This window comes from Rhinolophus ferrumequinum, chromosome 16 (assembly GCF_004115265.2).
Source record: "Rhinolophus ferrumequinum isolate MPI-CBG mRhiFer1 chromosome 16, mRhiFer1_v1.p, whole genome shotgun sequence".
Classification (NCBI taxonomy): domain Eukaryota; kingdom Metazoa; phylum Chordata; class Mammalia; order Chiroptera; family Rhinolophidae; genus Rhinolophus; species Rhinolophus ferrumequinum.
Window position 1 is genome coordinate 8,380,761 of NC_046299.1, and position 13,049 is coordinate 8,393,809.

The window sequence follows — 13,049 nt, forward strand, 5'->3', positions numbered from 1 at the left end:
TTTCTCTAGAACCACGAGGAACATCTGAATAAAAAGGTCTTGTCACACTTTCACTTAATCCTCTTAGTGACCCTGTTAAATAGCTACAAGATAGATACTATTATTTTCCTCATTTTATACCTGAGAAAATGGAAGACTCAGAGAACTTCAGTAACTTGCCCAAAGTCACATAGCCATTGGGTAAAGAGAGCCACACCTTGCCTGTTGGAACTAAAGCCTGTTGGCGCCTGCCTGTTGGCGTTTGAGATTCAGTTCTGTGTTTAAAATCATTGACGCTGTTCAGTGCTGGGACCCATGATTTTCCTTCAGTTAAAACGCATAAACTGGATGGAGCTGTCAGGGGATCACGCCCCTTCCCTCATCCCAAGAGTAACAACTCTTACCGATGTCCTTGGATTGTTCTATATTTATTCTTTCAAATATTTCTTTTATGCTATGGACATTATTGAGATAACCTTAAAGAATGAAGTTCAGTTTTGCAGGAAGCTCAGAACCACATGAGGAGGGCTCATTTGGCACTTAATTAGCCTTTATTCATCTAACTTCTCTATGGGATGAAGGAACAGCCACCCATTAAAAAACAAGTTATAAAAAGAGAAATTCTAAATCTTTAAAGGGGAGGGACTCATGGCAGCGAGGGTCCCCACCTCTTTCCCCTTTCTTCTCCCACAGCCAAAGGGCTAGCGACACAGTTTGTTTCTGGAAACTTGGGGGCACTGGCTCCTTGTGGCCTCATTTTTCTTTCATCCACTGATGCATCATTACTCAAGTGAAAAAAAGAAGAACATCTCAGGGCTTTTGAAAAAAAAAAAGGTAACTACTCAAGACGTTTTGTAAAGGGGGGAACATTGTGACGAAAAGGGCCCCCAGGAGGTGTGGAGGGTTTGTGAATGTGGCTCATCTGGTGGTTCTTTCAGCTGAAACCTGGTGCTGGTGTTCGGAGTTCAGTTCAAACTGTCACCTTTAGTTCTTGCTGGCTTTTCTGCCCTCGGCCCTGAGCCTCAACAGATTGGGGCTGATTTACCTATTCACACTCCGCCATGGAAGTTCATTAATAGGCTTATTAGCAACACCGCTCACAGGAGGCCATTGACAAAGGGGTTCCAGCCGCTTGAAGAGGGTAGAGAAAAAAACTGTGAAGAGACTATTTTCTCATTCAGATGCCTCGCTAGTGTGAGAGCTTTCTTAGACCCTCTGAGGTCACTTGAAGCCTACATATGATGACAGAATTTTTTTTTTTTTTAAATTCCACACATGCTTTTGCTTTTCTCAAAACCGAAGAGTTTGCTGTTGTTGGCCTGTGGGCTTCGCTCACTTAAAAATGAACGCTCTGAAGGGAGTGAGGGGCTCTTGATGGGTTGGTGTCGTTTCATCCCTATAAAGGATAAAGTCTGCCAACTGCACCTGGACGTTCAAGTAGATGTTCTTATTTGTCATTTTCAGTGGAAGGCTTCCTTTTTGTTCAGCGTTCATAAAGCTATTGATGACTGGGGATAGGGACGATGGCTTTCTGCACCAGTAATTTATGTGAGAATGTGTTAACAGCATTTTCAATGGCTCATGGATACGGCACAGGATGGGAAAGGAATCTGTCCTGAGCCACTAGATTTTCCCATTGGAGGGTAATATAAAGATGTAAGAGCCAGCCTCTCTTCTGAGCAGGGGACAGTCACATCTCTTTTTGTGACCCCAGGTCCGAGAACCTGAAAAGGTATTGGTTTGTTCAGAACAACCCTGGTGGGAGTGGATGGCTGAGGGTTACCTGGCTGAGGTGTCAGTTAATTAAAAGGTTCTGGGACTGACACAGGTTAGAAGACTTGACCAAAAACATACCCCTTCCCCAAGCATATAGACTGATAATTCTGCTTGCAGATCAGACTATCATTTTTGCTGTCAAATTTCAAAAATATAATTTCATAGCCATTTGCTTGAAGTATTTCAATGGATTTGTTATTGCTGACTTTTGTGTAATTTACACAAAAGTTTTCTATGATGTATTGTGAAGAAAAATGATTTCCTAATGATGTGGCACCTTGAAAGAAATATTTTCGTAAATGTTATGAAGTGTGTGATGTCAGTGACCCATGAGCAACTGTATTTATAAATGCAGGGAAAGTTGATTTTCCAGGTCAGTTTTGTTTTCACTGCTCCACCTATCTTTAGGCCTCAAAAGCATTCTAAAGCACTTCTGGATTTAATGAGCTTTTCTAACGAAAAATAATTAAAGTTTTTATCCATACTGCCTTGAACTTAAGCACCATGGCTTAGGAGCTGGATGAGTGAGGAGGGAGAAAAAGCATATTAAAAAATAAATTATCCCATAGGCATAGCGTAGTGAAAAAGGTAAATGGAAAATATGACATTTAACCAGTTACAGCTTGACGTTCAGCTGAAGAATTTGATTTTACAGTTGAAGAATCTACGATTCAGAGAGGGAAATTGATTTGCTCAAGGTCATACAGCTATTTATAGCAGAGTTGAGTCTTTAGAATCTTTCGAATTTCTTTTTATTAATCCAAATATGTATTACTAAACAACAGATTTTTGTTGCAGTTTTTGACTTTTTCTACGACAGACTCAATGCCAGGCTCTGTCAGTAACCAGCTGTGTGGCTCTGGACAAATTACTTAACCTTTCTCATCTTCAGTTTCCTCATCAGAAACTGGAACTATTATTCTGCAGGAGTGGCTATGCTGATTAAAAAGAATGTGCCCTACCCACAGTAGGGCCACAGTAGGGCTCGTTTCTTCTCTCATTGCTATTGTTTTGAAGAACAGAAAAGTGCGATGTCCTGCAAACGTCTTCAGGTTGTTTCCTCTCCTCCCTAAGTGTCAGTTGCATTATATTCCTCCTTCCAATATCATTCAGACGCACTTTAAAGTCTCTTGAGGGGTAGGGCAGGCATTCTGTCATTTGTTTTTCTGACTTGAATTAAAACAACGTAGCACAATCATCTGGCAAACCGTTGGTCAGTCTTAACTCCCAAGAGATGGAAGAGGGCGGTGCGCGGGACCCAGCCTGATTCTCAGAGGATGCTAAGATGCTGCTGCAACTCTCGGTCTGGATGGTGGCGGGGCCCCTACCCTTCCCCGCGGGTGTCTCGGGCGGCTCGCAGGCGTCGGGAGCAGCGCGGAGTCGGGGCGGCCCCGCGCGCGGCGCTGATTGGCAGAGTGGGCGCCGCCGTCCAGGAAACGGCTCGGGTTTCAGCGGGGGCGTGACCCGCCGGGAGGGGGCGGCGGCAGCCGCGGCGCGGGCGGCGGCAGCGGAGAGCCGAGCGAGCGAGTGAGCGAGTGAGCGGGCGGGCGGGCGAGCGAGCGAGCGCGGCCGCCACAAAGCTGGGGCGCCGGGGGGTCTGCGTGCGGCGTAGCTGGCCCGGCGCGGCGACTGCTCTCCAGGCTGGCGGGGTCCGGGCGCCCCGAGGCCGCAGCTCTCCTGGGCGCTTTGAGCGTACGCAAGTTGCGAGCAAAGTTTGGTGTAGGAAACGCCAAGCCTGAGTTCTTTCTTCCTTTCGCTCCCCAAATCCGAGGGCAGCTCGCGGGCGTCATGCCCACGCTCCTCCTCAGCCTGGGGTGCGTGTGAAGCCTCTGAGCTTTGGCACCGGCGAGGACCCCAGGCCACTTTTATTTTTTGGAGTTTCCCGGGAGCTCGTCGCTGGCTCCATCCCGACCCACGCCGGGCGCGGGACAGAACCGATCGCGGAGGAGCGTTGCCATTCAAGGTAATCGCGGTGTCGGGCGCCTGGGGGAGCCTCGCCAGCGGGGAAAGTGGGCGCCTTGGGAGCTTGGGACGCCGGGTGTACGCTCTTCTGAACGGAAGGAGAGGGGCGCTGGCACTGGAGGCTGCGCCCTGTCCTCCCTCTTTGGCTGCATAAGTGATGGGGGAGCAGGGTGCGTGCTGACGGCTGGCGTTTGAGAAGTTCTGCCTCTCCCACCCCCATCCAGATGCTGACATCTGCCTCTTGGCGCTGACGCCCCCCTCCCTGTCAAACTCTGGCCGGCGCTGTCCCGCCGACCGGGCGCGATCCTCCGACCCCAGAGCCGGCGGGCGAGCGGCGGGGCTGCCTTTCTGGTGGCACAGCCCCGCAGGTCTGGGGCTCAGAGGGGCATCTTCGGGGTCCCTCATTCCAGGACCCGGGGAACGCCCGCCCTGTCCCATCCAGGCCCTGGCGGGGGGCCCTTCCCCGGGAGGGAGTCGCTGGGATGGGGCGGGCGACAACTTCGTAGGGTTGGCGATGCTCGGGGTGGCATCTTTGGGTAAGGGGCTGCTTCGGTTCTACAGTTTCAGTGCCGGGCGCCCCTCGCCCGCAGCCGCCTTCGGCGCTGCACGGAGCTCAGCACACCTGGGGCTAGGGGGCGAACTGGACCGACTTTTTCTTGTTCGCTGCCTGCTGCCGTTCCGAGATGTCGAAAGCGCAGGCGAGTGCTAACTTGCGCGCTCATTCTTTCAGCGACCCGGCTGTGCAGGGGAATCCACCGAGGCCCGGCGAGGCGGTGGCTCCGACCCACGCGGCTACAGGGCGGCGGGGCGCAGGGGTCTGGCCCCTGGGCGAGGACGAGCCTCTGCCGCTCCCCTCGCAGCCGGCTCCCTTGCAAACTCTTCTCTGGGCCTTCCTTCTGCTCGGCCAATTCAATAAAACCTGCCCTTAAAGGCAAACCTGCTTTCACACTCTGGGCACCCATTATGTGTTTGGTGTGAAACGCTATCAACATTTAAAACCCTATTGTCCCCTTGGTCCCAAATCCCTGTAAATCTTCCTCTGGCCTCGACTCATTTTCATCTGAAAAGCCTGTTTAGTTTGAATAGAAAAGCAATCAGGCGCCCCTCTCCCTTTCCCTGGAATGTTAGTTAAAATGCAGATTTCTTTGAGCTCTTTAGCGCCCGGAGAAGGGGGAGAAAAACAGGATATTCCAGGCAAACAAATGAAAGAAATGCTACAATGAAACCGGGTTGGTGATGGTGAAGAGTTTACCCCGATGTGCTGCAAGTTCTCTTCAGTTTGCAAGCGTGAGCCGGGAGGGGATTGTGGTCCTGCGTCAGCCTGCATTTTGTGTTTTTTGAGATTTCAGTATGTTGAGGAATTCCCCCAACCCCAGATTTGACCACTTAATAGCTGCGGCCCCTGCTCAGCCCTGGGGAAAAGGGGAGCAGCAGGGAGGCTTTGAGTCAGGAGATAGGTCTGTTCCCTGGGCATCCCCCACTTGCCTGGCACTGTTGACTTTCCTGATGTGAACTCTCCCAAGAACAAAGCGCCCAAGTGCTTAGCATGGGTGAGCCACCTCTGGACAGATGACTGGTTAGAGGTGGAAGTTCAAAGCGGGCACTGTGTCGGCTTGCCTTCTTGGAGCATGGGGGGTTTGGGGATGTTCTGGTAAATTGGGAAGCCCAGCATAGAACTGGCACAGAGACTACTCCTCAGCCAGGCTTTCTCGCTTGTCACTTTGCCTGTCTTTCGGGGGCAGGCTTGTGTGGAGGTGAAAATGGACCAGGGGAGCGGGTGGTCATGGAGGGCCATCCATCACAGGGAGGGTGACGACTCCTCCCACGGCCAGGCTGAGAAGAGAGTTCCCTTTCAAGGGGAAAAATAAACACGCTGGGGCTTTCACTGAGGCTCAGACTCCAGGAAGGATTATGGTATTGAAGGCAGGAAGCCGGGATTGTGGTCGCCAGCAGCCTGCTGGGCCTGTGTTCCCAACACTGAGCCTCGGGACCTAATTATCCTGCCTAGGAGGTCCCTCCATACTTTTGTCCACTCTGGTGAGGACTTGTGCATACCTGCCACCTTAGGCCTCCAGAGATTTCAGGAGGGGGCTGCTCTGGGCCGGGACAGGTGGGTGAGGTGGCTGCAGAAGCAGCCTGGGTGAAATCTCCTGCTAGGATTTAAGATTGTTCATGAAGTTGTGTGAGAGGCAGAAAATTCCCACGCATTCGGGAAATGCTCAGTAAATCAATGAGAATGTTTGTGTACTTTCCTCCCACACGTATGTAGAAATAGATACGGAATTATCTTTAGCGGCTTTTAACTTGAAGAGGAAGGAAAAAAGTTTTGGGGAAAAAAAATCCTTCAAGCGCTCTGAAAACACGGTGTGTACACACACCACGCACATGCATGCGGTCGCTTTTGCCGTGAATCACACCATTTCACATGTGCTGTCTTGGTAGCAGAGATTTTCTTTTTCCCTCCTCTGGAAATGGTGCAGCGTCCTCTTTTCCCTTACCCATTTTAATGCTTAGACAAGGCTAAAAGGAGCAGTTTCTCTGATGTAGCTTTGGGGAGGCTCAGGCAGTGTTGAAATCCTGTGTCACACTTTGAAACGCCAAGTCGGCAAGCAAAAAGCACAGGGTTTAAAAGATTTTTATATTAAAGGTCTCACTCCCCAACCCCCGATCTTATAAAATGCGGTTCGTTCATATTATTCACAGACTCTGTGATTGTTTTAATCAAATTCTCTAACGTTTGTGCATTTCAGCTGTACACTTAGTAACTGAGAATACTGAACAAATGTAAAGTCCTTTGATTATTTTAAGCTTGGAAAATTCTCTTTGCCTTTGGATCAAATGGGTGAACAGAATAGTAAGTTGAGCGCCCCCTTGTAAAATGTCTACTCTGAAGTTGAAGCCAATAGGTTAGCGTATTGAAAGTTATTGGCCCAATCACACACCATGACAATTGTCGACATGTCATCATCACTAAGAAACTCCTGCATTATTCATCAGAGTTCACATCAACTCCATTTCTTAACCCACTCTGTGGAGCTCGAAGACATTGACTAGGCCTGGGCTGCCATCAGTCACAGTGGAAGGGGATTCAGTCTGCGTTCGAATCTCTTTTGGATCAGCTGCTTTGAATGCATTGCAGTTCCGTTCATTCTTCGTAAGTGGCGGCTTGCTGAAAGACTGCATTTGAAAATGAATCTTGACAAGTGTAAACTGGTGGGAATTTTTGGTAGCTTTCCTGGGATTCTTTTCATTTTGCTGCCCTCCTTTCTTCCTGAGCACTCACTCCGCTCAGCTCCAGCCCCATAGAAGCAGCTGCCTCCACGGTTCAGCTTGCTCAAGCCCACTTGGCCTAAGAGAAGTGAATGAGGCTGGTTATGCCAATCTGAGAGTTGTTAACTTGCTTTTCTAGTTGCCCTTGAAACTCAGGTCACGTGGCTTTTGCTTTTCGAGGGCGGTAAAGGTCACTTGGATAGGAGAAGAGCATACACTTTGCCTAACTGAAGTGGCCGTGCGTATCTGTGTCCTGTAGCTACTCTTTTTACCTGTTTCTTAAAAGTATGCTTTTTCAAAGATCAGCCTCACACGTTTTGTGGACCTGTCTGGTGGAAACACCTGGGACTCTGAGGTGCCAAGGGAAGACTTTTGCAGATAATTAAAAAGAACTGTTTGCGGAATAGTTGAGAAGCTGACAACGGTCTGAGCCCACTTGGGTTTAATGAATTGGCATTGGGGAGGATTTCACTGACTCGCCGAATCTCTTTCCTCTAGAGGCTGCAGCGGAGGCAGCAGCAAGACCGGCAGTGGCTGTAGCAGCCCCGTGGTTCCTGAGCCCACTGCAGGCTGAAGGCTTTGCTGGCAGTCCATGCTCGTAGAGGAAGTGTGCAGATGGGATTAACGTCCACATGGAGATATGGAAGAGGACGGCGCATTGGCACCGTAAACATGGTCAGCTGGGGCCGCTTCATCTGCCTGGTTGTGGTCGCCATGGCAACCTTGTCTCTGGCCCGACCCTCCAATTTAGTGAAGGATACCACATTAGAGCCGGAAGGTAAGTTATTTAATTTCACTTTCAGGGTACCAAGTTTGTTTTGGGATTTGTCTGGGGAAGTGGCACTTAGGTCAAGGCCCGTTTCAGAATCAGCTGCCCTTGCATTGGATACGAGTCTTCTAAGAACAAGGGAGAGTGGTTCCCCCCACCCCCCGTGGAGTTAGAGATTATGAGGGAAGGTTCTTTTGCTGTCAGACTGCAGCAGAGTGGTATAGTTTGGTGGTGTCTTGGTGTGTATTTCTCTGTGCTGGGTGAGGGAGGCTGGCAGTTCACCTTTATTCAACGCCCTGGAGAGCTCTGGAAGGGGGAGCGTGTGGTGAATGTCATCTCCAGCTTCCTGCAGTAGTAGTATCACTGGAGGGAGCGTCTTGCTTACAATGTAAAGAATTGCTATTTCCTGACAAAAGGCGCCACTAAGGGAAATTGCCTACATCTGAAATGCTGACATTTTATTTTCATTGTCTAAGGAGAAAAGCTTCTGAAGTTCAGCACCGAGATGCTTGACGTGTTAGATTTTTTTCTTTAAAGCCATTCTAATTCATAATACTTAAGCATTACATCACAGAGCGGCAAATTCTATTTTAGTAAATTTGAAAGCAAATATACATGGGCGTCTCCCACACCTATGAGAACTTCCAGATCTAACAGGGCATGCATTTGGTGTTTCAGCTTGGGAAATTCAATTTTAAAGGCCTAAAGGCCAGTTGTGAGCACTAACCGAGGCTGAAGTATTCAGCTGGGCAGATTTGGAACCTCTTTCCCAGGTCCTTCTGTGACGACGGGTAGCCAAGCCTCTACTTGGTGCAGCATTGAAATCTGTCATCAGTTGGGAATATTGGTAGCTGACTTATTTTTCCAGTGGTAATCCGAGAATAAAACGGCAGATCCCAGCACTCATCGCCGCTTAATGAACCTGTTTGCTGAGAGCCCACCTGGTCCCTGCTTAGCTTCGGGGGCCCGCCACGGTCCTGAGTGGTCTGGGGTCAGCTCAGCTGGAAGAGGACAAGAAAGCCCGTCCAGGACAATAGGGGAAGGAGGGCTATGTTCCCGTGTGAGATAAGTGTGCTGAGAGAGGGACTCTCCATGAGACCCTGTGCATGAGTCATAAAAGGATAAGTAGGGCAAAGCTTTCTAAAACGGAGGCACTTACGGTACTACCTGAAGCAGGCAGGTAAATGCGAGAGTGAGGCCGGTGCCCTTTTTTCTAACACAGAGGTATGGCGGTTTCATAATGAACAGGTGTGGTGACATCGCAGTGACTGCCATGTCCCCAGGAAATGAATCTGGTAAGAGTTGGTGTCCGAGGCTCTAGCTGTGATGGTTTTGGGACTGCTTCCTTGTGACATGTGCTGTGACACAAGCACGAATGTTATTTGCAGTGGTGATGCATTTGAAAGGGCTTAAAAGTGAGGGAAAAGGTTCCGGGTTTCTGAAAGTCATGCCTGTACTTCTTTAATTTTGCTAATAATTATGATGGATGTTTCCCTAATTACTGGTTTTCCCCTGAGTTCGTGGCTCAGCACACACCGCAGCCACTGAGCTTGGACTGCCAACGGTGTGAGCCCAGCACCGGCCCAGGTTAGGAAAAAAACTGTCATTTTTCATTTAGACTTTCAGGGCAGCATTATTGGGAGTTTATTTCAACATAAAGTGTAAAATGGTCCCGGAGGACTTCTTTTATCGTATTTAATTATTGAAGAAAGTTTAAAATATGTGTGTACATGCAGGAAGAAAAGGTGAGGGAGAAACAGTGGGCAGGAAGGGAGTCCCCCCGCCGCGGTTCTTTGTGTAAAAATTTGTATCCAATAACAGTGTGAGTTGAAAGCAGGTCTTCCTAACCTGGGTTCTGAGGATGCATCCGGGGGGAGGTCCATGAATTCCCTGAAATTATAAGTAATATTTTGCAGATGTCCTTCTGTGCATTTTTCTGGGTTCATAGTTTTCTGTGAGGTTTGTGTCTAGGGCTGTGAGAGGTTTAAAAAAAAAAAAAAAGGTTTTGTGGAAGGTGCAAAACCCTGTGAAGACGCAGGTGGCTTTGGAAAAGCATACAAACCCCTGGACCCTCACCTGCAGGTTCTCTTTCTGTTATCTGACGGTTTGATAAGATGATCTTTAGGGTCTCTTCATTAAATGTTAAATGAATATTAATATCCTCAGAAGCCTTCTGATTACCTCCAAAGGTTGCTAGGAGATTTAAATGTGCCTGGGCATAGAGAGAGCAGTTAGCTCAGGGCCTCCCATCCTACCGTCCAGTAGGCAGCCAGGACATGCTATCCTCATTATTCCCAGTGAGCTGGGCACATGTGTCTTCCCATTCCAGTGGGCTGGCCATATCAGTTGCCACAATGTCATGAAACGTCTAGGCTTTTGGAGGCCGTCGAGAGAAGAAAGTTGCTCTCTGATGGAGAGGCCCTTCGTGTTTCTAGGCAGCTGTGTTTGCTTTCTATAGGGTCTGAGCTTGGCTTGTCTCTTAGCCCAATACTGGCAACTGGTTGGAGCCCTAAGACGAGTTCTTCCATTGCATGCAGTTTTGCTTTGGTGTCAGAGGTTATTAGGAATGAAATGTAATAATAGATGAGAAAAGAGTTTTTAACAACAGAAGCGGACTGACTAAGGCAGCTCCAGTTTAGGCTGTTGTAGTCCTGCCGGATTGGGGGTGGGGGTGTGGTGGGGGTTGAGAGAGAGGGAGAGAAGGAGACAGACACCCTTTGGTGTGTGTTTGTCAGTGCCTGCCTGTCCTTCTCTGTTACTATAACTATAGCTTTGGTTAACAATAAGTTCAACCTTGACCTTCTATTGCACAATGCCTTATCTTGGAAGACTTTGTGGTTGGCTAATTTGGAAGCTTAGTTTAGATAATGTCTATTGGGCTGGATCAGAGGGAAATGTGTCCAGAAAACAATGCGATTCAGTTCTGGGAAGGAGCCTGAGCCATGATACGAGAGGATTCTTTTCCAATCGTCTAGGCTTTGTGCAATATCACGTCATATGTCATCATAGCATCTATCATTTCTCTTCTGGACATTTTCTGAAGTGGTAACAGTAGGGTTGGGTCTACTCAACTGACTTAAGAAGAAAACAGTTTCTAGAAGATTTTAATGGTTAATATTCCAGATTAAAAATGGCTATTTTCAACGGGTCGTTCATTGCTGTAGGGGACCAGCTGAAGGGTGGTCAGTTAATTGACACAGTGGAGGGCAGTCCTCCATGCTGAGTATTGCTCCATTGATTAATATTCTAATGAGTTAATGTATGGTCAAGCTTGATTACCCTGGAGAGGAGGCAACTCTTACTTTCAAGTTCTTCCTTACTTTGTCACCTACTCGGGTTCATTAAGTCAGTGTTGACATTAAGACATCTTTGTTTACACCATCCCAGTAGGAGCTAAAATGAAAGGGCTTTTCTAGCCCCAAACCTTTAATTACTTTCCCACCCTCCACAAAGTGTGATTCTGAACAGCAACAACTTGGGAAGAAAGTAGTTTGCATGTTTTTTGTTTTTTTTTTTAAACCGATTTCTGGGTAACCTTCTGAGAGGTGATGCTGTCCTGGTCCAGAGTTGGTCCCCAGTTCAATAGCAGAGAGATCAGTGAGGGTTGTGCATGGAGTGCTCCTTGACTCAGATTATTCCAGTATGGTTTTATGTCTTTGTTAGAAGTATTGTAAATGCCATAATATCAGCCATACGCATTTAATTGCAAGTTAAAAGAAAAGAAAAAAGAATATATCCGCATACCAAGAGTGAATGATTTAAAATAATCTTCTGTTTTGTATTATCTGCATCTTTGTTCCTCAGTATGAGTGTTAATATTTAAGAGTTGACTGTAACTTGATAGCTTAGGAACAGGGACTTATTCTTGGTCAATTAAACCAAATGCAGGCTTATGCAGTTAAATACACAATGAAGTACACATTCTTTATTAGTATATAAAGTATTTCACAATTCATAGACAAAGAGCTGTGTTTAATATTACTTCTAGAGCAAAAATTTGGCAAGCCCAGAGAACTGGTATTTGTATACTGTCTACACTGGCTTCCTCTGACCCCAATTCGTGTGTGTGTGTGTGTGTGTGTGTGTGTGTGTGTGTGTATGTGTTGCCTGTATATTTGAACCAGTTAAAACACTGAGTACCTACTAGGTGACCAGCCCCACCTCTAGGCCATAACTGAAGACTTGTTCCTTTCAAATCTTTCCGACCCTGTTGAGGGTGAGAACTGATAACCAGAGTTCAATATGGGATGTTTCCAATATTAGACTTAATGAATAATTACATGGTTATGAAATAACTGGGGTAGTGTTTAAATAGGAAGTTTTGTTTAATGTTCACATTCTTAATAAAACGTATCTAGTCGCTCTTTAGCTTGCCAGTCTGTTTGGGTGTTTACTTATCCAGGGTAATTGCTAAAGGGCTACCACCCTCTTTCATCAGAGTCTGACTTAATTTTATATTTCCATTTAACCTGTCTAATTTCAGTCTTTAAAGGAAAATGTGGGAAATTGATTTGGGGGTGCCAGCATGTTAGAGTAGGTAGGAAACAGATATCTGGTGTGCTACTCCTACTGTACTGGTTGATTCTTAGCAAGGTGACTTGTTATAGTAGGCAATTCAGAAATTAGGTTTTGAAAGTTTTTCAGGCTGTCCCACAAATGGTTCTGGTCCAGTGGGTTTTACGTGGCTGTGCAAAAACACCCATGGTCTGTATTATTATTATATTCTCCTTGAGGGATGACTTAAGCCTCAGGTTTCCCATTCTTTTTATCCTTTTGCTATATCCAGGTGAGATTTAGAGATGGCTGTGCTCTTCCAGCTTTCCAGGCATTGAAAGGCTTGATGGTGCTTACCAGGCCACACCCTTACCCCATGTCTTTTTCCCTGTCTCATCTTCTTCTTCACGTCGTTTCTTTTAACTGATGCTGATGGTGTGAAAAGCTCTATGTGACTGAACATCGAGCTTGATGTATAAGGGCTGTACGTTGGCCTTACCTGAAGGTTTCTGATCATTATATCCAAGGTGAACAAACCCCTGAGAACTCAGCTTTGACTTGATAGGGGCTCTTGAACTGGAGTTTTTACAGCTATGTATAATTCATGTTCCATTTGGGGGAAAACGTTTATCCTTATGGGAAGCCTTAAGGCTCTCTGGCAGCCTCAGAGTCTCCACAAACTGGCTTCCTCCTGCCTACCCAGGTAGACCAGGAGTGACCCAGCCCGGTGCAGCTCTGGCCTTCTTGGATTAGGAGAGGTGGAGGAAGTAGGGAAGGTATCCTGAGGCTGAGTTCTTTA

General features: G+C 47.4%; 1 protein-coding gene across 16 annotated transcripts in view; it reads left to right on the forward strand.

Annotated features, from left to right (window-relative positions):
- The first annotated feature begins 3,282 nt into the window (after positions 1–3,282).
- The window catches only part of FGFR2 (fibroblast growth factor receptor 2), a 101,633-nt gene continuing 91,866 nt past the window's right edge, over positions 3,283–13,049 (forward strand). For 14 of the 16 annotated variants that reach the window (XM_033129899.1, XM_033129902.1, XM_033129901.1 and 11 more), the window contains exons 1-2: positions 3,283–3,718; positions 7,486–7,765. In XM_033129899.1, the coding sequence (XP_032985790.1) occupies positions 7,603–7,765 (163 nt within the window). In that variant the 5' untranslated portion in view covers positions 3,283–3,718; positions 7,486–7,602. Of the gene's footprint in view, positions 3,719–6,749; positions 6,872–7,485; positions 7,766–13,049 lie in introns of those variants that run through there. The other 2 variants (XM_033129900.1, XM_033129910.1) reach the window with 2 other exon arrangements.